Here is a 25,399-nt window from a genome sequence, read left to right on the forward strand (position 1 = left end):
CTGGGAGCTGGGAGTTTTCCAGATATTCAATATAGATTTAAAAGCCATAATATCAAAGTAGGGCAGTAAAGTCTGCTGGCGAATGAGGAAAAACGTGTTAAAATATTAACTAAATACATTATAAGACTATTTTAGTTAAATTAGATCCAAAAACATAGAATTCTAATGAAATATTCAATATTTAATACCAATAATAAAAATAATACCAATAATAAAAATAATAATAATAATAAAAAAAAAAAACAGTCTTATATAAATATTGAGGTGCACTTTGGTAATTAAATCCAGACACTTTGCAGCAACATGGCAGTAGGACTCTTGCTAGAATTCTACTTTTACCTCAAAAAAGTCACTCCTCAATATCTAATCTAAATAAATAATCACCAAATGTAAAAACCGTTTCTGAAGACTAGTCACCCATACATTTTTCTACAATAATCATAATTAATCTTATAGACAGTACAAATATTTGTGAGCAGATTACATACACTATACAATTAGTCAGACCCAACACCAGATGTTTTCACCCAACAATTATAAAGAGGAGGCTGGAGGCTCAAATAATAATATTTTAAGTAGGGCTGCACAATACTGGAACATTATACAGCTATTCAGTGTAATTATTGTAATCCAATTTTATTTTTACAATCGGATTCCCCCAATGGCGCTATTTTCCGAAGCGCTCGCACCAACCGATTGTGAAATGTTTCGTAAAAAAAATTAAACAAAAAAACCAAGCGCTCAGAGATGGCAATCTTTGTCCAATGTTGTAACAATGATTAACCACAAATATATTGTGCAACCTTACTTCAAATGTGTCATTTCACAGAAAGACTTAGGTTCCAGTTTTGATTAAATCTTCAAGCTGAAAATGAATCTCGAAACGAAGAAGTTCTCTAAATTGGTGAGTGAAGTAATGCATTGTAAAGCCCACATTATGATTAAATGTGTTCTCCAACTAGAGTTTACTAAATGTGATGTGAAAGAATTAGTACGATTGGCTGGTGAAAATGAATTACTCGTCTTCTGAAGGCGTTTTTTTGTTACCAGCATTTGACTATAATGATGAATCCGTCTTGTGTGTCTGAATGATCCTCGGCCTAAGGACTGGTTAAACGTCATGACAAAGAAAATTCAGATTAAATTTAATTATTTTGATGGTTTTGAATCTGATGCATGCATGTAATTAGATATCCCACCTGGAACTGTTGGTCAGCGTCACTTTCTCCTATCTGCTGCAGCAGCTCTCCACTGGTCTGGCCCACGTTACCTGCGGCCTGTAGGAGGTTCTGGCGAGGCTGTGAAGGACACAATCGTGTTCAAATTGCATGTGTTGATAAAATGCCTGTGTGTTTCGGCAGTGGGATTCAGTTTGCGTGTTACCTCAGCGCTGGAAGGTTGAGCGGTCTTCAACATGTCTGACACGGCACAGGCCAGGTTACGGGCGGCACCCAGGAGCTGCTGTCCATTTCCACCCTCATCCTCCATCAGCGCCGCCAGCAACTTTACACCCTTGGACATTTCAGTCAGGTTGGAGGAGATAGTGGTTACCGCGCAACCCACAGCTGTATAATCCGTCTCTGCTGGGTCTCCTATAAGACAGAACGCATGTTCTAAGTGTGTGTTGATGATTTGTACAGTATAAAAGCATTTCAAACAATCTCTGGGTACAGTGCTGATATTTCAAATGTCCTATTTGTGTGAGGATCATAGTTACAAACCAGGTTTATTTTTAAATAACGTTGCACTAAATAAATCCTGTTTGCAACCAAAGCATGCAGGTATGCATGCATGTGAACTCACCTGCAGTAAGGTTAACCATAGATGCTGTTCCTGCAGTAATAGCATCCACCTGAGAATGGATTTCATGTTTGGACTCATCCATCTTGTTCTTCCTCCAGGCTTGAGAGGCCTTGCAAGCAAAAAAAACAAAAACACAGCAGTAGGACATATGATTACTACAAGATGCATATAACAAATAAGCTTTATTGCATACATGGTTTGGTTTAGTATATATATATATATATATATATATATATATATATATATATATATATATATATATATATATATATATATAATAAAAAAAAAAAAAAAAAAAAAAAACACGCATCTCACCGCATCGGTGCCCAGAGGTGGTAGGCTGTCAAAGTCAGTTAAAGAAGCCTGAGCCGCCTGCACCGCCTGCATACTGGAGTTAATGGTGCCTGTCAGTGCCTGCTGAGCGGAGGTCTACAACAAGAGAGGCTTTTCAGATTTTGTTTATTTAGTTAATCGTGTTCAAATGTTAAACAGACGCAATCCACTTGGTCAATAAAACTTACTGTGCTTTTGAACTGCAAAAACTAATAATAACAAGATATATAATTATGTATAATGATGTGTATGAAAATAGAAATCCTAATTTATGCATTTGGCCAATATTCCTGAGTCAACCAACAATCTGTGTTCATTATTTTGGTTAAAAACACTCTCATCATATCCTGCAGTGGTAATATCCAGCTGTAGAGCTCACCAGTGGTGGCATGTGCCCTGTGTGCATTTGGCCAATGGTGATTTGCTGCTTGGCCTGGGGCATGGAGCCCATCTGGAAGTTCTCTGGACCTCCCGCACCTGGCCTCATAATGACAGGCAGGGCCACAGAGCCAGTCTCTACCCTCGCCACCTTGTTAAACTGCTGCTGTAGCACTGTCGACCTGTAAGCAAAGAACACAAGACACAAGATAGTTTGTAATCATGGGATTAAAAAATGATGTAAATTTAGTATTATGCAAATAATAAAATACATAGGTTGGGGAAAACTAATTTATTAGGATGAAAAAAAGACATTAAAAAATAAAATCCTCTATATTTGACTAAATACGATTACAACATTTTGAGGAAAAAAAACCCCCAGCTATTCAGTCAAAACAAAACAAAACAAAAAAACCTTCTATCAGCTAAAAACAAAATTAATAGTAGCTGTCCCACAAAGCAGTATACTGATAGCCTGAACCTCTGTGCTTACTTTTTAGGTGAAACTGAATCCTCCAGCATTGTCGACTCCTCATCTCCCTCCAATCCAAAGTGGTCTTTGCTCTTTTTCTGTGCACAAAGTTCACACAGTTAGTTCCTGTGAGATTTGCCATGTCACATATCACAGGAGCCTGAAGGGGGCACTTTGTTGCCAAGCTGTTCGCTTCACAAAGGTCAAGCATTGAGGCTTGTTGTGGAATTCCACAACAGTCTTCTGTAAACTGCAGGCAGTATCTTCACACAAACATGCTACACAATCAATGCAAAAAAGGTGTGTGGATCAAACTGAAAAACCGACAGGTCTGTTAAAAGACAATGGGGTCTTTATTACAGTAAGTTAGTGTTCCTTAAGTTAGTAGCAGTTGTTTACACAGCGAACTAGAGTTAGAACTAAATTAGTTTTAATGTTAAAAATGACTCTACTGTTTAAACTTTAATGTTAAATCCCATAAATCCAATAGAAAGTGACAAAGTTTGGTCAATTCACTGCTGAATATGTTTTGTCCTCGAATAGACTCAATGTTAAACACAGGCATTAGTCAGGATGAGAATGAAATAATTGTATCTGACAAAATCGATCGTCTGCCCTATTTTTAGTTTTAGTAACTTGGCTTGCATATTACCTGGGCAAGATGAAAAAACAAAATAAAAATTTGTATTGAAGGTACAATGACTGGTGAAAGTGACAAAACTCAGTATCACAGCTCATTTGGTGGAAAAAAAAAAAAAGCCTTGCCAACAAAACTTCCGTAAAACTTCGCATAAAGGGCCAGTTACCTTTTTGAGGATGATGTCGATGTATCCAGCAATGAGCTGTGCAATCTGTTCTCCTTCAGTGGTCTGGACTGAGTAGTACCCATCCTGATAATCTCCAAAGTCCTACAAAAATGACAGCATTTACAGGTCGTTAGGCTGCGAACAAATTAGTTTAAGAACATACGTAATCAAATTAAATGTGAGAAATTATTCTTAATCGTCCTTTTTTGCTGCCAAAACAGTCGCCACCCGTCTAGCATTAAAAATGAGCCTCAGCCGCACACGACCCTGTCGCCGATTTAACACTGTTCCTTCCTTAGAGCACTTGATTCGATAGATACTGACTACTGCAAACCAGGAACATCCCACAAGAGCTGCAGTTTTGGAGACGCTCTGACCCAGACGTCTAGACGTCACAATTTGTCAAACTCGCTCAATCTTTACGCTCGCCCATTTTTCCTGTTTCTTACACGTCAACTTTGAGGACAAAATATTCACTTGCTGCCTAATAAATATATCCACCTACTAACAGGTGCATGCTAAGCAGATGATCAGTGTTCTTCACTTCACCACTCAATGTTATAATGCCAATGGTATGCCTGGTCAGTGTATAATATATCATGAACATCATTATCATTTAGAAGACATCAAATGTGTACTGAATAACTTTCTTTTTTGTATAAAGGCTTCCACCAAAATACGGACTGCATTACAATTGTAAAAAAAACTTGTACGACATTAACTGAAACCAAAAAAAAAGCAAGGAAAACCTTGAAAGAATAACCCACAGTCTGTCCACGGGTGGCTTCTTTTCAACACTGTGACGCTGCTTGGGAAAGATTAGGAGCTGGCCGCAGTCTTGATGCCAAGTGCGTTTCATTCCCGGTTCAGATTCTAAAGCCAGCTTCCAGCTCTTTGGTCATTTGCCAGGAAATAGTTTCCTGACTATTTCCCCAGACGTTCAAAAATGAAAATAGAACCCGACATGCACAAAGCTTCTTCATCCCTTCATGACGTTAAAAGGAAATAAAAAGATAGAAAGAGAAAAAACAAAAAAAGGTCCTTCGCAGGGAATCGTGCTTTCATGGATATCGATGATATGAACCTGGAGGCTCTAGTTTATTATTATTGTTGTGATTATTACGGTTTTGATCAGCGAATTTTGCTCCGTTTGCAAAATAAATCTAGTCACACTTACATTGTTATACTGACATTTGGGAATGAAACGATATATTCCGTTTTTTTGTATATCAGAATAATTTTTGATAGACTAATTATGCAATTAGAGATGTCTCAGAACACGTAAGCGAAATATAATTCGATTTATATGTAAATTTATATTAAATAAATATTAAAGGTTTCTATATTAATAAAAATTTAAAATTAAACTCGACGAACTTACCAGGGTGAAGCTTTTAGGAGAGGCAGCCCAGCGCTTAATATTGGTCAGACTCCACTCTTGTATCACCTCCTTGGTCTTCTCATCCACCCTCATCACACACTCTTTGGTGATACCCAGCAGGCGAGGAACCAGCTTGTTTTTTCCTTTCATTTTTTCCTGCAGGTTGGAGACACATTCAGCGAATAATCAACAACTATTCCTGTTGTTAAAACGCTGTTGTTGGGCATTAATAATAAAAAAAATAATAATAATTTACCTTCACTAAAAAGAAAGACACTCCGTAGGTTTTGAGAGAGCGGGCCAGTTTGACGTAGCTGACTTTGGCTTCAATCTCGGTCATATTTTGGTAGTTCTTGTGTGCCTGGATGGTGGAGAGAAAACATTTAACATTCAACATACTTCAGTATCGGTCAGAATCAGCCAGGATGATTGGTTACTTCATAGTAGCCAAAATGCCCTTGGAGAGTTTTGAACACACCAGAATATATCCAAATATTACACCAATCCAGTGGTAAGAGATTAATACACATTTATCAGTCTAGTTATAAAAGTGCATTTGCAGCCTCAGGCTTTTACTGCTTTCATCTTTCCTAATAAAACCCTATATAGACGCCATTTAAATAAATGTTTTGGGGCAAGATGCTGCTGAAAGTGTTTTTAATCTGACCCGGTTTACCTCGTATGTTTTCAGTCTGTGCTTTCATCCATAGCTGGACCAGAAAGCACAGCCACCACCAGAAGACAAATCCCTGCTGCACACTTTTATGTTTGCCCCCATGATAACCTCTAAACCTACGTCAGCATACTAAACTCAAACCCCTTACCTGGAAAATCTTCTTCTCCCCTTTGTTCTTCACATACTCTTTGGGTAAAAACTCTTTCAGACTAGAAGGGAATGAAGAACGTGTTTTCGTTTGAGTGAGTATGTACTTTATTTCTATAGCAACTTTCTAGAGAAAGTGTCAAAAAGTGCTTTGTATCCAATATATAAAAAAAAAAAACAATTAAGAAACATACACAAAAAACAAACAAACATAGCAAACAATTTAAAAGAAGGCAAGTTTAAACAAGTAAGTTCTTAGCAACCTTGTAAACGTGTCCACAGATCTGAAATTCAAGGAAAGAGCAACTTGGAAGCAACTACCTCAACTTTGATCTGGAGCGAGGAAAAACTAGTAAGATCTATTTTGAGGATCTCAGATTCCTGCTGGAATTATAAGGTTGCAATAACTCATTTATATAGACAGGAGCTTGCAATGCTATAAACACTAAGGCATGGGTTAATTGCTTAAATAAGGTTTAAACATGTATTATTATGCAGGGGAAAAAAAAACTGATGAATGGCTCAGATTTATTAGTATTCTCAAATACTTTGATTTGACTTTCAATATATATGAGATACAAAAATTTAACTGAACAAGCAAAAAAATAATAAAATAAAAAATAAAAGGGGGTACAACTCACTCAAGGAATCCTGGTTTATGTTTGGACTCGTTGTGGTCACCAAACTGGATCTGACACTGATAACCAGCAAACTCGCAAGCTTTGTCGAATGAGACAGGGTGAGAGCCATTCAGAATGTCGTCTCGTGCCTGGAGAGAAATATTATAATTTTATATATATATATGAATGTAAATGTGATGACATCTACATCATTTGGTTACTGTTGGTCTCCTAAAAGTGTAACTTTTACCCCAAGATCCAAAACAGAAGTCAGCTCAATATGTAAGATATGCATCAGATGCTCTGTTAGCTGTGGGTAGAGTTTTAGAGACTCTATTCGATATTAAGACAAGGAAAGATACACTACTAATTCTAGCACTCTCAAGTACAGCGATATAGAAAAGTCATTATTAAAAGTACATAAAGTGCAAAGTGGTGAGCAAAACATTTTTTTTTTTACCTTTGTCGAGCTAGATTTCATACCTGTACATACAGCAGGTTGAGCTGAACTGGGTCTCTGGAGTCTACATTCTGGTCAGAGTAAAAGAACTTCCGCCTGAGGAGCAGCATCTCGGTCTCTTCCACCCCCTGCTCACGCAGTGTTCGCCCGTGGTCCAGCCAGTTCACTGCACACGTAACGCAGCGCAAAGTCAGAAAAATAACATCACAGAGTTTCCATTAACAGTGTGGTGCCATGTTCAATTTTCAAGTGTTTAAAAACGTGTCAAATGATTCAGATCATACATTCATCATCGGTGTGGAGCTTCTGCTTGAGTTTCTCCATCTTTTTGTCATCCCTCAGGAGGGTTTTGTCTCTCTTTAGCGTCCCTGTGGTCTCCTCCTTCTTCTCCTCGCCAATATCTCGCACAAGGGAGTATTCGTCGTGGTTTGTTATGCCTAAAGGTTTTTAAATCGACACACCCCAGTCCAACAAAAATGGAAAATTAGAGTCAAAATTGGACATTCACCCAAATACAAACTGAACAATAACAGACTCGACTTTGTTAGCTGTGGTTCATGGACACACACCAGGCCTGATTTAAATTTTTTACTAATGTTACCTATTCTGGCACAGATGGTCATGAGCAAATCAGTAACGATTTTGGAGTCATCGACCATTACGGTTTTCACTGTCCCGTCCAACATGCGGATTTTGAGTGGCCTCTGTTTCTTCTTGTATTCGAGTGTGTCCTGCAGTAAAAAAAATAATAATTCAAATAAAAACGCAAAAGTAGTACAAATTGCTGTTCTCTTCTATAACAGTCATTAATGCAACAGCGCTAAATTGACTAAAATGGTGATGAAAATGATTTCATTCTCTACTTTGAGCAACACTACAGCCAACAGGCGTGGGTTAGGAAGTGCAATCAATTAAGTGGAATAGATTCCTACTGCGTTCGGTTCATGAATCATGTTTGCCTGATGTGTAATAATGATGCAACCACTTTTTTAGCAGCAGTTAATGCACAAAAGTGCATTTCATGTACTGCTTCATAACTGCTAGAAATGACCATTAGTCTTTCCTGAGTGAATTCATTATTGAATATTAATGTGAAGAGTTGATGAATATCTCTTTCAATTAGAAATAAAAAAAAAAAACTATTTATATGGATAATTAAAAAAACTAAAAACTAATTAGCTAAATTAATTTCACCAATAACATAGTAGATTTGGTGAACCCAAAACTTGTGATCATAATCAAAAAACAGAGTGCAGCAATAAGAAAAGAAGGTTTTACATATGCACTGTGTTGAGACATGAAAGTGGAAGTTTGCAGATTTCAACCACTTGCTAACTTGCAAAAGCAGACTTTCGTGTTAACGCTTGCCCGACCCCTCTTGCTGCTTTGAGAGCCAACTTTGCTAATTAACTCCATCTATCGCCGCGGCAACAACATGCGATATGACCGCAAGCTGCTTCGTGAAACGTGAAAGATGGATTAATAGGAGTGAAATAATAGGTGGGCGAGCGTAAGTATGTGTGCACTGACTGGACTAATCGTAATCCCGTGTTTCTGTAGAGTACTTCCTCTACATGAGGAAACATGTGGTGGCAAGTCGACATTCCTGCCTCAGAATGAGTGACTCACCCCATTCCTCAACATGTAGTAGTCCAGAGCTTTTCCGGCTTCCAGCCAAATGCCTTTCTTTGGGTCCTCGTCTGAGAGGAACAGGCCGTAGTCGTTGGCTAGAGCAGGAAGGAACAAAGTCAGCGCTTATACTACTGATGCAAAAAAAGGCAGTCCAAATGAGTCAACCAGATTTATTTAAGCCAGGACTAAATTTATTAATAAAAAAACATGTACATCTCTTAAACTCTTAACTTGTACAGAGCACAGTAACAACCAGAATTTTTTTTTATTAAGGAAATCACACTATAAATGTTGCTCTTGTATTGGCTTATGAACGTTCTTGATGATCACAGAGGATGGCTGAGATTTCTTTCCACCCGGTTTGTCATCTGTTATTCAAGATGGTGAACATCCCATATTAGTTGACGTTGTCCAAAAACAGGCCCTCAAAGTGGAAAATTACTCACAGGTTTAACAAGAATGACAAAAACCACATCCAGAGGGAAGTTATTATGTAAGACCGAAAGCTGGTCACACCCTGATTGGAGAGCAGCTTTGTTTGAGGAAAAAAAAAACCTCTGAAGTTGCATTTTTATATTCAATGATATTTTTAGGTTTTGGCAGAAAGTTACCTTAAATTTTTTTTTTCCTCGTATGGGAGGAGCTTTTGTAAAGGCTGGTGGCAAAAGGGTGGAATCAAGTTGTGTTCAAGAGTAACAGAGATTAATGGACCAGAGGTTCCATGAATACAAGCTCAAGCATGCTGATCTGAGGCCTCACTTTGAAAACAACCAAGACGAATAAGTCGTTCTGAGCAATCTCATAAATCAATCTGTCTGTCTGTCTGTCTGTCTGTCTGTCTGTCTGTCTGTCTGTCTGTAATAGTCATGAGCCTGGATCACAAGGGTAAAAGCTAATAAATGGGGAGAACGTAACAAGGTTAGATTACAAGAGCCATAAAAAGGAGTCTATGTTGGGGTTTTAAAATTCCAGGAATTTTTACTACTGGAAACTTCAATTAGAATTAATGGGAATATATTGGAATAAACTGGGAATTAACCAAATTGCACCAGATTTAATGCAATTTCTGTACATTCCTCCATAACAAACATAATTTCCTAAATCACACACACACACACACACACACACACACACACACACACACACACACACACACACACACACACACACACACACACACAAAAAGCCCATTCTGGTGAGTATTAACATAGATTACATAAATATTACCTAAATGTATGTTTAAAACTTTTGTGCTGTTTGTAATCTACTGTGCAACAAAAAATATTCTAACATTTAAAATGAAAGCAAAAAAAAAAAGGTCATGCTTAATCAAAGTGTAAATAAATAATAATCCAAACGTCTGAAATTCAGGACTCACGTTGGCCGAGCTGCGCTTCAGGAACTCTCTCCCGAATCATGCGGCAGGCGTCGTACACCATGGTGGAGGGCTCAAACTGCATCGTTTTGACCACATTTCCCACCCCGATCTTTAGTGATAGCGCCACCATGACTGCGCTTTTGTGTCTGTGTCACCGTTGCACCTGCAAGAGGAAATTTTCACATTATATTTGCTTTTTTAGCTACAATTCCCTCTACGGCAGAAAAATTTGGTTACTCCATTTACATTTATGGTATTTGGCAGATTCAGTAGGCACATGGACAGTCCTGGGTTCAGATTCATCACTGAGTACTCTACAAAGGAAAAATTGTGTTGGTCACCCATTACATACGAGATGGTATCAAAAAGTTTTGTAACAAGCCAAAAGATGGCAGCACAAGGCTGCACGCACAGTCACAGGGAGCACGGATCTTCCTAGGTTAGTGTGCCAAAAGACATCGTCCTGGGTATATCGGAAGCCGTGTAACTGGTGCTATATTTACCACGTAGGCTTTTTTTGGGAGACGTGCGCACCCTGTCAATGAGAATCAACATGATCTCACTTCCACACCCATCCTACTCGCCAGATTTGTCTCCTCCGGACTTTTTCCTAAAGACGACGATCCAGCTTAAAGGTTGATGTTTGGACGACATTGTGGAGATTCGGCTGGAATGGCAGACGGGTGCTTGGCACGCTTCGAAAAGAAGACTTCCAGGACACATTCCAGAAGTGGCAGGAACGCTGGGAGCGCTGTATTGCTGTATATGATAACTATTTTCAAGGTGATAGTGTGTAAATATAGATAAATAAAAGTACTTTCCTGTAAACAAAGCTCGTCTCGAAACTTTTCATACCACCTCGTATATACAATCTATAAACAAAAGTATTGGAACATCTCACTTTTCCACAACCCTACTCAATGCCTTCAGAATGAATGGGAACACTGTCTGCACCCCAGGTCTCCTCACCTCACCTCCATCAGTACCTGACTTTACTTGCGTCACCCTTGTGTGTGAACTGTTCCAACAATTATTTCTGATCTAGTATAAGAAATATTGTGCATTCGTATTGATTAACAAACATCCCAAGTCATTGTTCTCTTAATCACAGAAACTCATCTGCCCCACCCTGTGAAAACGGCACATGGGTTCTGACTAAATGATGTTTACTTCCCCTTCAGAAATGCGATTTTAAAATAAAGTCTTGGCTTCCTTGTTTTGAATAGCAACAAAAAAAAAAAAAGAGAACAGTATTACACAAAGCAGGGAATTAAGTTCACACTGGTCAGTAAGCATTTCCCTACAGGCAAACTGAAAGAAAAAAAAAATCTGCTTCAGGAGAAAAGAAGATGCAGATATATCATTTACAAGAACTGCAAAGTGAGAGCTCGGGGCATTCCAATTTTTGAAAACGCTTCTGCTTCTCTAAAACGATATCAGTAAACATCAGCATGCTGGATCTTGTAGAGGTTTGCTGCGGTTGTCCGATTGTCGATGTACTTGGAGTCTCTTGTACTGATCAGGTTTCAAGCATTGATCATTTTACCAGGCATGTCAGTAAGAGCTCCAATTGTGCATGTGCGATTGCAGAGGGAGAAAAAAAAAAAAAAAAAAAAGACATGAAGCACATCTCAAACATCTGCATCTAATCGAAGGCTATGTGCAGTACAACATGCATGTGGTGTACAGTGAAACACAAATTTAGGCATACACAATGCAGACAACTCAGAGGAATCCTAGCAATGCGTTACAGTTGATGCGTTGTGAAAGTATAGCTGTGACCATGGTCTTGCATTTAACACTACCTACTAAAAGAGGAAGCGTTTAGAAGAGAAGCCTGAAACAATTTCCAAAATGAAATTCAAGCAACGATTTGGCCTAAAGATGTTATACATATGCGCTTGAGAGACGCAGCGTGCTGGATTTTCTCCTTCAGAGATGCCACAGGAATCTCACTATCCTCTTAAACCTCCCTCTGCAGCCAGTTCTCTTGAATGTCAGCACAGGTTCTATGAAGAGGGTCTGCTTGCATTCCGGCTGCCCATCCCAGCAATACTGTCTCTAAATTTAGGGAATGGGACGAGAGGGGTGGAATTCATAGCAGACCCATGACAGGATTTTCACAGCTGCAGCTTTAAGAGGGCTCACGGGAGGGAGGGTGGGAGGGAATGTTTCACCCTGATCGTGTCAAGTGCTTTGCACGGACAACCGTGTAACATACTGTATTGCAGACCTAACACAAGATTTCTACTTCTGTATACAGGCTCACTTCCTAATTTTCAAAAGAAGCAGACGGTAAGTTTCTAGACAATGTGAACAATCAGGCTAGAGGTCCTAACGACCTGAAAAAAAGAAGAAGAATGATTTGTGCAAAGTCTTGTCCCCTTTAAAGCCATCAACACCAGATTCTCCAAAGCAACAATGGTATGAGGTGGTATCAAAATGTTTCGCGACTAAATGGTGTAATTCTGACCCCATCTGCGATTTCATCAAGGACAGCGAATTAGAACGAAGCGCAAACGTCAAATTCTCAAGAGCAGAAGAACGTCACTGGAAGACGACTAGAGATCAGGAGACTTTCGACGAGCTCAACAACCGGAAATGTCAAAACCGTTCGGCAACTTGTGCATGATGATTGTCGGACAACATTCCGCATGATCGCACCACTGCACCCAAAGTACTCGCCAGATTTGGCTCCTGCAGACTTTAAGATAAAGATCCAGGCTTTATTAATTTGGAATATCACTAAATGTTAGTATAAGGTACAGTTAACCTCTCGGCAACCACACGGACACCACAATGAAAAAAGGACGTTTAAAAATCTCAATGTGTGATTACAGCGTCACTGTAGGATTTTAATATTATAACAGTTTGATAGTCAGAAAACAGCAAGGAAGGAAATACAAGGTTAAAAAAAGCCGTGCAGACGAGCTACTTGATATGGGTCTTTCATCATATGTTACTGGATTTGTGCTGTAAGTGTTCTGTGTCTCTGCAACCTTCATAACCCGGTCATCAGTTTCCTCTACAGGAAAGCGATAAATGTTGGCTCTAATACTTGTGCGTGGCTCTCTGAAACAAAACACTGGCAATCTTACAAATACCCGAATCCTGACTTTTTTAATTTTATTTTATTTTTTTATCTGAAGTAAGATAAGGGCATGCATGTATAAAAAAAAAAAAAGGAAAAGGAAACAAAATCCCAAATAAAAAAGACTGATAAGAGTGCTTCAGTTTGTAACTTTCACTTCTTTTATATTAACAAAAAACAAAAAGCTAACATCTTGGTCTATTGAAAGAGCCAGGAAACCTAGAGGCCTGTTACAGCTCACGCTTGCATCAAGCCTGTAATCACACGCACACATCAGCAGCACAGAGACATAAAAACGTCACAAGGCACGATGAGAACACGCCATCCTAAGATGTGAGAATGCAAATGGCTACTTTTTAAAAGGGGTACAATGAGAGAGAGATTTGCCCTTAAAAAAAAAAATTGCTAAACGTTTTCAATAAAAATAATATGTTATGTTAAAGAGGTTTCTATGAGTACTGCTTGAAGAAGAAGAAAAAACAATGGAAAGGACTTCTCCGATACAAAACCGGGAAAAGGGGGGGGTTACAGGCGCAGATGTGATTCCGGACGGGGCATCTGTTTCTAAAGATGGGCAGTAAAGGAAATGAAAAACCATGAACAAGGAGCTCTATTAACAGAGGACTTGAAGATTGGACTGAGAGACAACAGTAGTGTGTGTGTGTGTGTGTGTGTGTGTGTGTGTGTGTGTGTGTGTGTGTGTGTGTGTGTGTGTGTGTGTTGAAACAGGCCGTTGTTGAGGCGTTTAAAGCAGAGATTTATAAAGCATCTGAGTGATTAACTGTGTATTCTGACAACAAAAGCACACTGTATAATGGAATTAAGTCTTTCCACACAGTCAGTGAACGAGAGGCTCTGCCCCACACATCAAAATAATGAGAACATGTCAAAAAAATCTCTCGGAGAACCTGCAAGTGAACAATATGATGTCCAACAAAAAGACACTGGTAAACAATCAAGTGCTGATCAAGCCAGGATATAAATAACGTGGCCCTGTGCTTGCATGAAAGCATCCACTTCCTGGGTCTGTGACCGAGGTCTTGCACAATTGAGACACTATCCGGTCTTTCTGTTTTGTAGGGCACAAAACAGCAATTGACGACAAGATTAAAAAAATAATACCTATGTTTTCACTCGGCAAAGCGAGTCACTTAATATGAGGAAACCGAGAGATATGCCAGAGCTTTGATGAATTTCCTGACAGTTGAGGTGTAATAACTTTTGCAGTACAAGCTCTTACAATACTACTTTAAATCACTTTAAATCACAGTTTGCAATGCAAAGACTAAGAACAAGTTAGCCGTTACTTAGGGGGAAGAAAAAAAAACTTTTTTTGGAAAGAGTCTCCAGTGTAAATGATTTGTAGCAATAAGTTTTCCATTATGGGAAAGACTTTAGGACAAAGCTGTTTGGGTTTGAGGGTGGGTACAGGGTCAATAGCCCTATTAGTGCTACTACAACTACTATACACATCTATATTATGGCAAAAAAAATAAGAGCTACCTCTGCTGCAGAAGAAAAGTTTATTAGAATTATAGCACCTCAGACTAGAGCCCCAATAAACAGACATGTTCAGAGGAGACTCTTTGATTTAGGCCATTCATGGTCGAATTGTGGCAAAGAAGCCATTACTTCGGAAGAACACCAAGCAGAAGAGACTCATTTGGGCCAAGAAACAGAGATTAGATCAGTAAAAACCTGTCTTATGGTTTGATGAGTCCAAATTTTAGATATTTGGTTCTAACTGTCTTTCATTCATGTCTTTGTTAGATATAGAGAGGGTTTCTGAATGTGTGTTTCTCACAATGAAGCATAGAGGAGGAGTAGGTGTGATGGTCACTGTTGGTGAACTTGTCAAAATTGAGGGCACACTTAACTAGCATGGCTACCACAGAATTTTGCAGCAACATGCCATCCATCCATCTACCTATCGATCTACCTATCCAGCTATCCATCCATCCATCCATCCATCCATCCATCCATCTATCCATATTTGGGGTGTAATGGTAAAAAAGGTTCAGTAAGTACCTTGATTTGTAAGTCATGGTTCGGTTCAAGTTCATTACGGTTAGCGGAAAGAAATGCAAAAAGTACAATTGTTTGTCTTTTTTTTTTTATTTATTAAAGTAGTTTGTCTACACTGAAACTAATAAACTTTACACAGGCTTTACCGAAAGACAGTGTCTGTTACACGGTGTAACGGGTGAAATATGTTGTGGCTCCTTTAAGAGCAGAGCGGTATTTTGGGAATAGCCTGCCGCCGCATTTTTCCGCTATTACTGCATGTGTGCAAGACCGAGAAATATGTCCTTATTATTTTCTGATGCTCATTTCTAAGTTTCTTTGACTAACCCGTAACGCTGTTGCCAAGAAAAAAAACACGAGTTTTGGAAACCTGTCTGTGCTTATATGATTTCTGTTGTAACAGGAGTTAGCGAGGTCTCCCTTCACCCAGACTCAACGCGTTACAACGGCTTGTATCTAAACAGTAGCCGACCAAGAAAGTCATTGTTCACCGTCTTCCTCCTTCCTTTCACAACTACTGTATTTCCCTCTGGAGTTTATCTTTTGGCATCGTTGTGCGTTTAAAAAAAACTTGCAGCTCAGAACACAGGTGAAGTGCGTTTTTTTCGTTGCCGTTTGGAAATTTCATTGGTCTAATGTTATGGGGCTCAGTTTTGTGAAACCGGGAAAAACCCAGGAAAAATTCATAAATAAGTTGTTTAAGCCGCGGGAAAAAATGTAGCGGCTTGTAGTCCGAAAAATACGGTAGTAAAAAAATGCGCTCAAATTACGAGGAGGAGACTAAACAAACTTGCGGTCCGCGACTTAATGCATTCCTGAGGGAACTCAGACTTAAACTATGTTCCACACGTAAAAAGGCCTGCATTAAGTACACGTGTCTTTACGAATTTCAGTATGAATAAGTTACACCCCTAATATATAGATATATATATATCCTCCGAGATCTCATACATAATATGACCCTGAGGTGGTCTTTGATGTTTCTCGTAAGCCATTAGTGCTATTTATGTGTCTGACAGTTAAAAAAATATGCGAGCTGCTCAAACTGAGAATGGCACATAGTGAGGTGATGCAAGAAGGTTCAAATGTAGACTGAGACACAGGAAATGCCTCAGTGAGACATCACTGAGTCAAAGGGCAAAAAATAACCCCCGAATCTGCATGGACACGAAGGTGAAAAACTGGAGTAGGTTCGTCTTCAGAAACAAACAAGGTTTAAAAAGCACAATACTTGTGCTGTTAAGTAGCCGATTTTTACACTTTTAAAAGAGTTCGCAAATAATCAACAGAACGGAAGTGTAACATGAAAGATTCCGATTCGGAAAAATTTCATATCGTCTAAATTTATCCACATCACCAACACTTGACACGATTAGCTAAGTACTGAGTTAGAAGTGATACCACGGGTATATTTGATAAAATATTAGGTCGAAAATACCTTCTCTAAACATACTAAACGTTCCTCATATGCGCGAATAGCGTCTCGGCATAGTTGTTAGTGTTTGATAAAGTGGGCCCATATGGTACACGAGAACAAAAGGATTTTCTTTACCATCATAGTTAAAAGGAAACACTGGTCTAAACTAAGAGGATCCATGCAGAAGATATATTTACCTTATGGAATCTTTTAGAAATGGGAGAAGGCCTCCCACAGGGCTGTGGCAGTTCGGGGGGTCTTCTGCTGGTTCTGTGAAGACCATGGGGAAAAAAAAAAAAAGAAAAAAAAAGAGGAACAGATTAACACCAGTTCATCATCTTTTTTCCTCAGCTTTTTCAATTCCTCCGACATCTTAATACTGCTAACGGATGAATCGTGATGAAATACTGACAGATTATCAGCAAATGGATGGAGGGCAATAACAGAGTTTGGGTGAATTTCATAGATCAAAAATAGGTTTTAAAAGCATTTGGATTCTTTTACCACGTCAGAATGATCTTACAGGCAGGCAATCAATCAATCAGACACTGAGAGACTGGCTGTTTTTCATTCTCACTTCACAAACTGCAGTCATCCTGGACTTCTAAACAAGTTTTTGTTTGCAGGTGTAGTTTTGTAAAGAACGTGCCTTTTATTATTCATGCACGATTATTTATTTATAAATTATTCAGAGTGTGAAGTGAGCATAATGAGAACAGAGTTAACTGAGTTCTAAAGAACCACATTAACTCCATTTACTTCTTCAGATGAAGGAAATACAAAGTTAAATTTGAAACGGTCAGTTCTTCAGTCCGTATAGCAGTGGTCCTCAACCCCCGGCACCGGTCCGTGGGTCAGTTGTGGCTGAAAAGTGGCTGGAAAAGTCTGGTGTCCCAAAACTTTTGCCCATAGAGTGTATATTGGTGTTTTTTGGCTTTGTTTCGCTGAAGTACGGAAAATCCAGTGATACTGGACGACTCATCCAGACTCAATAATCACGTGTTTATACTTAGGCTGCTTTAAAAATCAATCTGCTGTGGTTTTAAACACACGTTCACCACGAAACACAATGGATTCCCTGCAGCGTGTTCATTCTTTCTTCCCTACACCTCCGACTCAGACGTTTATCGGATGATCCGTCAGACAATATTATCAAGTTGACAAAACAAGAAGTTCGCACTAACACTAGCCGATGGTGTTATTTTCCTCGTCGCCTTTTTACAACACAGTGTGTTGTCTGTATTTCAAGCCCTGATGTGTTCAAACACCAAACGGATAAATTCAGAATAAAAACCTCCACCTCCATGGTGGTGCACTGGGAAGAGTAGAGAGGGTTAGTTGGGTCCGTGGGTCAGTTGGTACCGGGCCGCACAGAAGGAATACATAACTTACATTATTTCCGTTTTATTTTTATTATCTGATTCTGAACGATTTTATTTTGGAAAATGACTGGATTCTCTCCTCCACATCTGTCTATGACTCACTCTTGATGCATGTCATGATGCCTCGGTCACATGTCTTACCTCCATCCTCTACCTTCTTAAAGTGCTGCTCCGGCCGCTAACACATAATACATTACTGCTAAATTCAAACCCCCAAGCGAGCAAAATGAACAAAAAACAACACAGTGGATTCACATTTATTATTATATTTAGAAAATACCAGTTTTTATGTTGGTCATATCATATCATATTTTATTTTGTTGTATTTATCCGCCACACCTTAAAGGCCGGTCCGTGAAAATATTGTCCGACATTAAACCGGTCCGTGGTGCAAAAAAGGTGCTGCCGTATAGAACAATTTTCAATCATCGAGATATTCGCTGACTCTGCTCTGCTGCCGCACTCGTTCGTCTGATAACGCAGAACAAATCTTTCGTTTTGAATTACAGAAAAAAAAAGATAAAATCGAACACAGTAATTTGCTGGACTGAAAGTCAAAAAGATTAGAAGCTTATAGTGATTGCACACACTTGTGCTTAATTCTATACACAATATGAATAACTAAATAACTAAAACTGCACTGCGACTGTTAATAAAAAAAAAATTTAAAAAACAACACAACAGGAAATATGTTTGCCAGGAAGAATTTCATTGAGTTTAAAGGTTTTGCTCATGTGGGAAAGAAAATAAAAAGCAGTCTCCTGCACATTATGAGAATAATGCATAATGAGAGATGATGTTCCTGATGATCTCAGACACTAAATTGTACATTTCCACACCAAGCCACCATATATTTAAAATAAATAAATAAATGAATAAACAAAAACACCTGCACTGTATTTTTATAATGCTGTTTGAACTCCCTGACCCTTATCACATACAGTACTGTTTTACTTCTCTCGTTCTCTATCTTGACTGTTATACACATAATTTGTTTTACAACAGGACAATGACCCCAAAACACCTCCAGGTTATGTAAGAGCTATTTATTCAAAAAGGAAAGTGACGGTCACAAAACTCACGCTTCAGATCATTTCGCGGAGCAGCAAAAAAAAAAACAGAAGGGGGATAAGACAAAGATGTGTTTTCCATTTATTATATGAAAAGTTAAAGCGTGGAAATGCTCCCATACATGAGATTTCAATGATGCGGGAGGCTTCTGAGGTACTCTGCTCCTCCACTAGGTATTGACTGATTAACACGTCCCGTTCATGTGAACACATGACTTCTCTGTGTAGTTACAAAATTACTCCAAAAGGAAAATCTGAGATCGGTTGCACCCCTAATAATTTACATTACATATGTATACACACACACACACACACACACACACACTACTAAGTGACATAAGAAGGCATATAAAAGCTCTGCCCCACCATCAGAACTACTTCTGCTCCAGCCAATATGAACACAGGTATTTTATTTATTAACTCGGTTTCATCATAAAAGCATTTATTTATTTTTTTGCTTCTTTAGCTGAGGATAAGCCGAGTCGAGGCGTCAGACTCGAAGCGAGTCATGCTGTGTGGAATGTTGCACAGCAGAAGAAACTCCTGCTCTGCCTCAGCAATGCGTGATGTCATTTCCTGTATGAAAAGCACTTCAATGCCATAAAAGGGAATTTTAGCTATCTGCAGGCGGAGAGGGAGCACGCGCCACTAAAACACACACACACACACACACACACACACACACACACACACACACAGCGCTGGTTCTCCCACAGCTGGGAGTACGGCATCCTGTGCAATTACGAGCTGGAGCTGAGGAAGTGAGCTTTGTTTAGCTTATGGCAAATGGAGGGAGTACAAATTTAAAACGAACCTTTTCTTTTGCATGTCAAAAAAATGTTGCACTTTGTACAATCTCTTTAACATCAAGAATGTAAAATGCTCCTGTATCTATAGGCGACTGACTAAAACAACAATCATAGTAGCTTTTTCTTTTTACCAACACACATTTCACCCTGTAGCTTAAACCTCAAACAATCTAAAACGCAAATCTGCACTGTGATAACTGCTTATCACAGTCTTCCATATTTACTTCCAAAGATCTCAATGTAGTTAAACCTGAATAAATTTGGCCCCCACCCTGCAGTGACCTTAAGCAGACACCACTGTTTCCTGAAGGAGTACTGAGTAGAGCAATGAATACAAGCATTCTTGTAAAAGCAACCATGAGGAGGAGGAGGAGGAGGAAGCCCTTCAGAAACATGCAGTAACTCTGATACAGAATGCACATCTCAGCAGTATTCCAAAGTAATTTCAGAATATAATTTAAAATGTGCTTAACCTGTTTATACAATTTATTATTCTGATCTAGTGTCAAAATGTAGGCTAAGAACTAAATATTTTCAAATGAGGCCTGACTTCCTGTCAGGAATCAAACACTTCCTGAATGCCTGTCTAAATGAAACCATGACATTAGATAACCGGGTTTTTTAAAAATGATCCATTTTTGACTACATCAGGGGCAGAAACATCAGAGACAGCAAAGAAAAATATATTTAGACTATATGGACAAAAGGTTTGTGAATTGGTATGTGCCTTTAGAACATCCCATTCCTCCTGGGAATGATGATGGGAAGGTGATGATACCTGGGGTGCAGTCAGTGTTCCAGTTCATCCTAAAGGTTTTAATAGGGTTGAAGTTACAGCTCAATAGCAGAAGATAGCAGAAGATCATGGGGTCAATGTCATGCTGGAACAGGTTTGGGTCTCCTAGTTCAAGTAAAGTGGCTGGAAAAGTCTGGTGTCCCAAAACTTTTGCCCATAGAGTGTATATTGGTGTTTTTTGGCTTTGTTTCGCTGAAGTACGGAAAATCCAGTGATACTGGACGACTCATCCAGACTCAATAATCACGTGTTTATACTTAGGCTGCTTTAAAAATCAATCTGCTGTGGTTTTAAACACACGTTCACCACGAAACACAATGGGTTCCCTGCAGCGTGTTCATTCTTTCTTCCCTACACCTCCGACTCAGACGTTTATCGGATGATCCGTCAGACAATATTATCAAGTTGACAAAACAAGAAGTTCGCACTAACACTAGCCGATGGTGTTATTTTCCTCGTCGCCTTTTTACAACACAGTGTGTTGTCTGTATTTCAAGCCCTGATGTGTTCAAACACCAAACGGATAAATTCAGAATAAAAACCTCCACCACCTTGGTGGTGCACTGGGAAGAGTAGAGAGGGTTGTTTCTCAGAAACGAACGATGTCGCACAGGCCTCAGTGTGCTTCATAACACAGTTCAACTAATCAGTCATGGCAAATTATTTTGCAGTTAGCTATGATTTGTGTTGTATTGTCATTGCACAGAGACACAGCAGCGAAATGCAGTTTAGCATCTACCAGAAGTGCAAATAGAAGCATTGTGCAAGCTGACAACTGCAGATAAGTATGTAAATATATGCAAACAAATAAATATAAAGCCTCAGGGCAGGAAAAAACACACACACACACACACACACACACACACACACACATATAAATCTATATACAAATATATTTTAAGTGTGGAATATCAGATTTCTCGGATACGTATTAAGCGGCAGACCAGAAGTTTGTTTAGTCTCTGCACTTTGAGTGCATTAATATTATTATTATTATTATTATAATTATTATTATTAAACTTGAAAACATACACAACATTGCCAGAGTTATATTGTATTAACGAATATTTTCCCATAACCTTCTCTACGCATGCACAATAAACAGTTCAGATTGAACGGACTTTGCATTCTGATGTGAAATGGCAATTAAATGCACTAAAAGGGTTTAGTTTTCATGAATTTTATTTATTTATTTTAGGCATAATATGCAGCAGAACTGCTTGGTGATAATGACTGTAGGGATACGACTGCAGCCTGACATGTTATTTTTTTTACAGTATGTTGAACAGGTAGCTGCATGCTCTAGCATGGTTGCTTGGTTTTGTCAGTGTTTCTACACACCTGCGTTGAGATGGAACTGCTTGTTACTGCTGTTCGTACAGTTTCTATGATGTGAAATATGCCTCCATGTTTGCCTAAGATGCAAGCTTAATGATTTTAATAACTGTTTCATTGGTTCCTCTTTAAATCTGAATAGTCAGGGTTCGACGCATGTAAGCGGATTCCCAAGAAAATGCATGTAGCTAAGTTCATGTTGATTTGATGTCACTTGCTAAACTTGAGAGTTAAGGAAATCATTTGGTACCATCATTCAAAACCAATTATCTCATATGTACAAGGAGTTGTGGGTTAAGGGCCTTGCTTGAGGGTCCAACAGTGGCAGCTTGATGGTAGTGGGATTTGAACTTACAACCTTCTGATCAGAAGTCAAATACCTTAACCACTTCCTGAATGTCTATGAACTCAAAGTTGAAAGGGTGTTAAACAGAGGTCGGAAAGTAATGACCTTTAGTAGAATGCGGCACACCAAGCGTTCAGTACACACACACACACACACACACGCACAAAAAGTTGCAGACGCGATCACCGGAGATCAGGACCTGGTGTTAATGGTTTAATTTTGGAGACCTGAAATCACAGAAGACCTGAGAAACTTGATAGCAAGCCAACTAGCACTGTAACAGACCCTCGTTGGCGCCAGACCGTGTTGTGGAGGGTAGCGTGTGTGTGTGTGTGTGTGTGTGCGCGTGTGTGTGTAGACAAGCCCAGAATGGGATCCACACAGTATGAAAGCTTCTAATTAAATCAAAGTTATTCACCAGAAGCTGTTAACACATTTCTCACTTTGGATTTATTTTATTACTGTCCGCTTTGTACGTCTGCGTAACTGCATGTGTGTGAGGAGTCGGCATTTTTCACGTGGCTCATTAACGCATTCAAAACAAGGCGCCGATGTTGGTGCACATACTTCACAACATATCCCATATCTCTTTCTCTGTTCTGGCACCGAGGTGGTGGAATGAACTTCCCCTAGATGTCCGAATAGTAAAGTAATTTGGTGTTTTCAAGCAATTGGTGAAAACATTCATCATCCTGAAACTAGCGCTTTTCCCGGTTTGCTTTTTTTCTTTGTTTAAAAAAAAATTTAAAAATCCTCCGAGTTGTAGGCTAATGGTATCTTAAGTCTGTAATCTAGCAAAGCGTTGTTGATTAAATCATTGATAGAGACTCAAAGCACTTTTGTACGTCTCTCTGGATGAGGGCGTCTGCTAAATGTTTGTAAATGTAAATCAGTAAAAGGGTGGAGTTTGAGGTGACGTAACGGTCAGATTACACACCATGACACAGAAGCAACCCTGATACACGTCAGGATCAATAAATATTCATGACATGCAGAGTGAAAACGCTCCGATCAGGTTACAAATAAACTGTTACAGACCCGGGAATTTGTAAGTCACCACACCTTGTCACACCGAGGTTTTTTTGTCATCTCTGCATATCATTACCAAAATTCAGAAGATCTGTAGTTAAAATGGAAGTGTCAGAGTGCCAAAACGTTACTGCGGCGAACGTAAAGAAACTCAAAAGCAGCTTAGCGAGTGGCTAAAATCGACCGAGAGGTGTGGAGGGTTTCTGCAGGGAGGCCGTTCGTGTTCGAGACCATCCACTGATTTAGAGAAGGGATATCTGCACACACACAGACACCAGGTGTAAAAGGGCTGTAAAAAGGAGAAGACACAAATCCAAAACGCACACCCGTGTTTGCTAATAAGCAGCTGTTTAGCTGGATGCAAATCCACTACATGGAAGCACAAAAGATTTATTGGGGTCTTTTTTTCACGATCAATAGACAATACTGATATCCAAAACGCCAAGAGACATCCATTTTCATTGCATGAACCTTCAACAGAAGTCTTAAATTGTTATAATTCAACCGAGAAGCATCGAACCAACAGTACTACAGTGCTGCGTTACAGCACACAGGAAGTACAGGGTTTCAATATACAAGGGTTCAGTTTCAGGTCAGGAGATTGAAAACGCATGCATCAGACATCAGTTCATCTTAAGCTACGTTTATTTCTGACTTCATCCAAACCACTTGACTCAGCCTTCCCAAGTAAGATATGCTTCATGCTAATGTTATGCCAATTAAACATCATTATAATAATCCTTGTTAGTCTTTTGGGATAAAGTGCATGCATCAGTGACGATGGGATTCTGATAGGCAGTTTGGTGGGATGCTGTAACGACCAGAAGAAATTGGATTAGAGGAACGTGGCCGTGTAAGCCAAGTTGTGAACGGCATTTTTTCTTGCTAGACACTGTGGGTGTTTGGGTTGGGATTGTTAAAAATTAAAAAAGTGCATTAGTGTATTTTTTGGTAATATGGTCGTTTGGACAATTCGATAAGTTGAAATATTTGCACGGATTTACTGCATGTGGTTTTCTTCCAAAGTTCGGTGGAGTAATTATTGGGTTTTTTTGCTAAATAGTAAAAAATCTGAACTTAAACGAGAGCATCGGTGATGCATTGACGATGATGTGCTGCGGTTTCTATAATGTCAAGCGCAACCAAACCCCATTACTGAATAACTGTTGGGAGAGTCGCAAACTCGACATGACTCAACTAGGAAAATTAATAACTCTGCGCTTTATTTTTTTTTTAAACCACGAACCGGGCGCGACGCTTTATTTGGATCGGATGTGTCATCTCTCGAAAACGCCACTCCCTAAAACATTGTACATAACATTCCTAAGTGATCCACTGCAGTATGCCGGTCCAGAACCTGTGTGCGCTAGTCGTTTTTTTTTTTTTTTAGCCGTACTGCAGCAAGGGGCCAAACTACGAGCTCTCAGACGGCACCATAAAAACCACTGTGTCACTGTGTGGAACGAAAGAGCAGTTAAAATGCTGACATTCTCGAATACAGACTTTTACTGTAAAGTGGTGCTTGTGAAGCAGCGGATACTAAACAGGCTAGGAGCACGGCGAGCCGACGCAGAGCCTGTGCAAAACTGCTCTTTGAAAACTAATGACACTAATTATGTGAACTGCAAGGTCAAAGCCTAGCGTGAAGGCCGGCCAGATTCCAGCAGAGGGTCAGCAGATCTGCCAAAGCACAGACACCCACAGCACCGTAATTAATCAATACGCTGGTCGACTGACTGTTTAATCAGGAGGAACAATTTCAGCAGGAGATTGGTTAAATATTTATAAATAACAGCTCATCATTTGGAAACGTGAACAATTTTCAGGCAGCTTTTCCTGCCTGGTTTTATTCTCGGTGTACGGGGAGGCGTTAAATGACGTTTATTTCGAGCTACTCTACGTATTACTGGTGCGAGTGTGAACTTTATAGTAAAATACACTTAAAGCTTGAGCAAACCACAACCAGCCATATGTGGTTCTTCCGCAAACTGTTAAGCGTGCTACTGTATAGGA

At 39.3% G+C, this 25,399-nt stretch overlaps 1 protein-coding gene across 2 annotated transcripts in view; it reads right to left on the minus strand.

Moving 5' to 3' along the window:
* Positions 1 to 25,399, minus strand: part of tln1 (talin 1) — a 63,349-nt gene that overhangs the window by 27,573 nt on the left and 10,377 nt on the right. The window contains exons 2-19 of one of the 2 annotated variants that reach the window (XM_083568065.1): positions 16,817 to 16,889; positions 10,087 to 10,249; positions 8,706 to 8,803; positions 7,678 to 7,807; positions 7,361 to 7,513; positions 7,100 to 7,242; positions 6,638 to 6,765; positions 5,998 to 6,058; positions 5,430 to 5,534; positions 5,174 to 5,329; positions 3,793 to 3,894; positions 3,008 to 3,084; positions 2,516 to 2,696; positions 2,119 to 2,232; positions 1,804 to 1,912; positions 1,384 to 1,592; positions 1,200 to 1,298; positions 1,048 to 1,107 (exon numbers count right to left, since the gene is read on the minus strand). In XM_083568065.1, coding sequence (XP_083424191.1) covers positions 1,048 to 1,107; positions 1,200 to 1,298; positions 1,384 to 1,592; positions 1,804 to 1,912; positions 2,119 to 2,232; positions 2,516 to 2,696; positions 3,008 to 3,084; positions 3,793 to 3,894; positions 5,174 to 5,329; positions 5,430 to 5,534; positions 5,998 to 6,058; positions 6,638 to 6,765; positions 7,100 to 7,242; positions 7,361 to 7,513; positions 7,678 to 7,807; positions 8,706 to 8,803; positions 10,087 to 10,216 — 2,055 coding nt within the window. In that variant the 5' untranslated portion in view covers positions 10,217 to 10,249; positions 16,817 to 16,889. The remainder of the gene's footprint in view (positions 1 to 1,047; positions 1,108 to 1,199; positions 1,299 to 1,383; positions 1,593 to 1,803; positions 1,913 to 2,118; positions 2,233 to 2,515; positions 2,697 to 3,007; positions 3,085 to 3,792; positions 3,895 to 5,173; positions 5,330 to 5,429; positions 5,535 to 5,997; positions 6,059 to 6,637; positions 6,766 to 7,099; positions 7,243 to 7,360; positions 7,514 to 7,677; positions 7,808 to 8,705; positions 8,804 to 10,086; positions 10,250 to 16,816; positions 16,890 to 25,399) is intronic. The other variant, XM_083568066.1, reaches the window with a different exon arrangement.

The sequence above is a fragment of the Silurus aristotelis genome (assembly GCF_946808225.1).
Source record: "Silurus aristotelis genome assembly, chromosome: 18".
Classification (NCBI taxonomy): Eukaryota; Metazoa; Chordata; class Actinopteri; order Siluriformes; family Siluridae; genus Silurus; species Silurus aristotelis.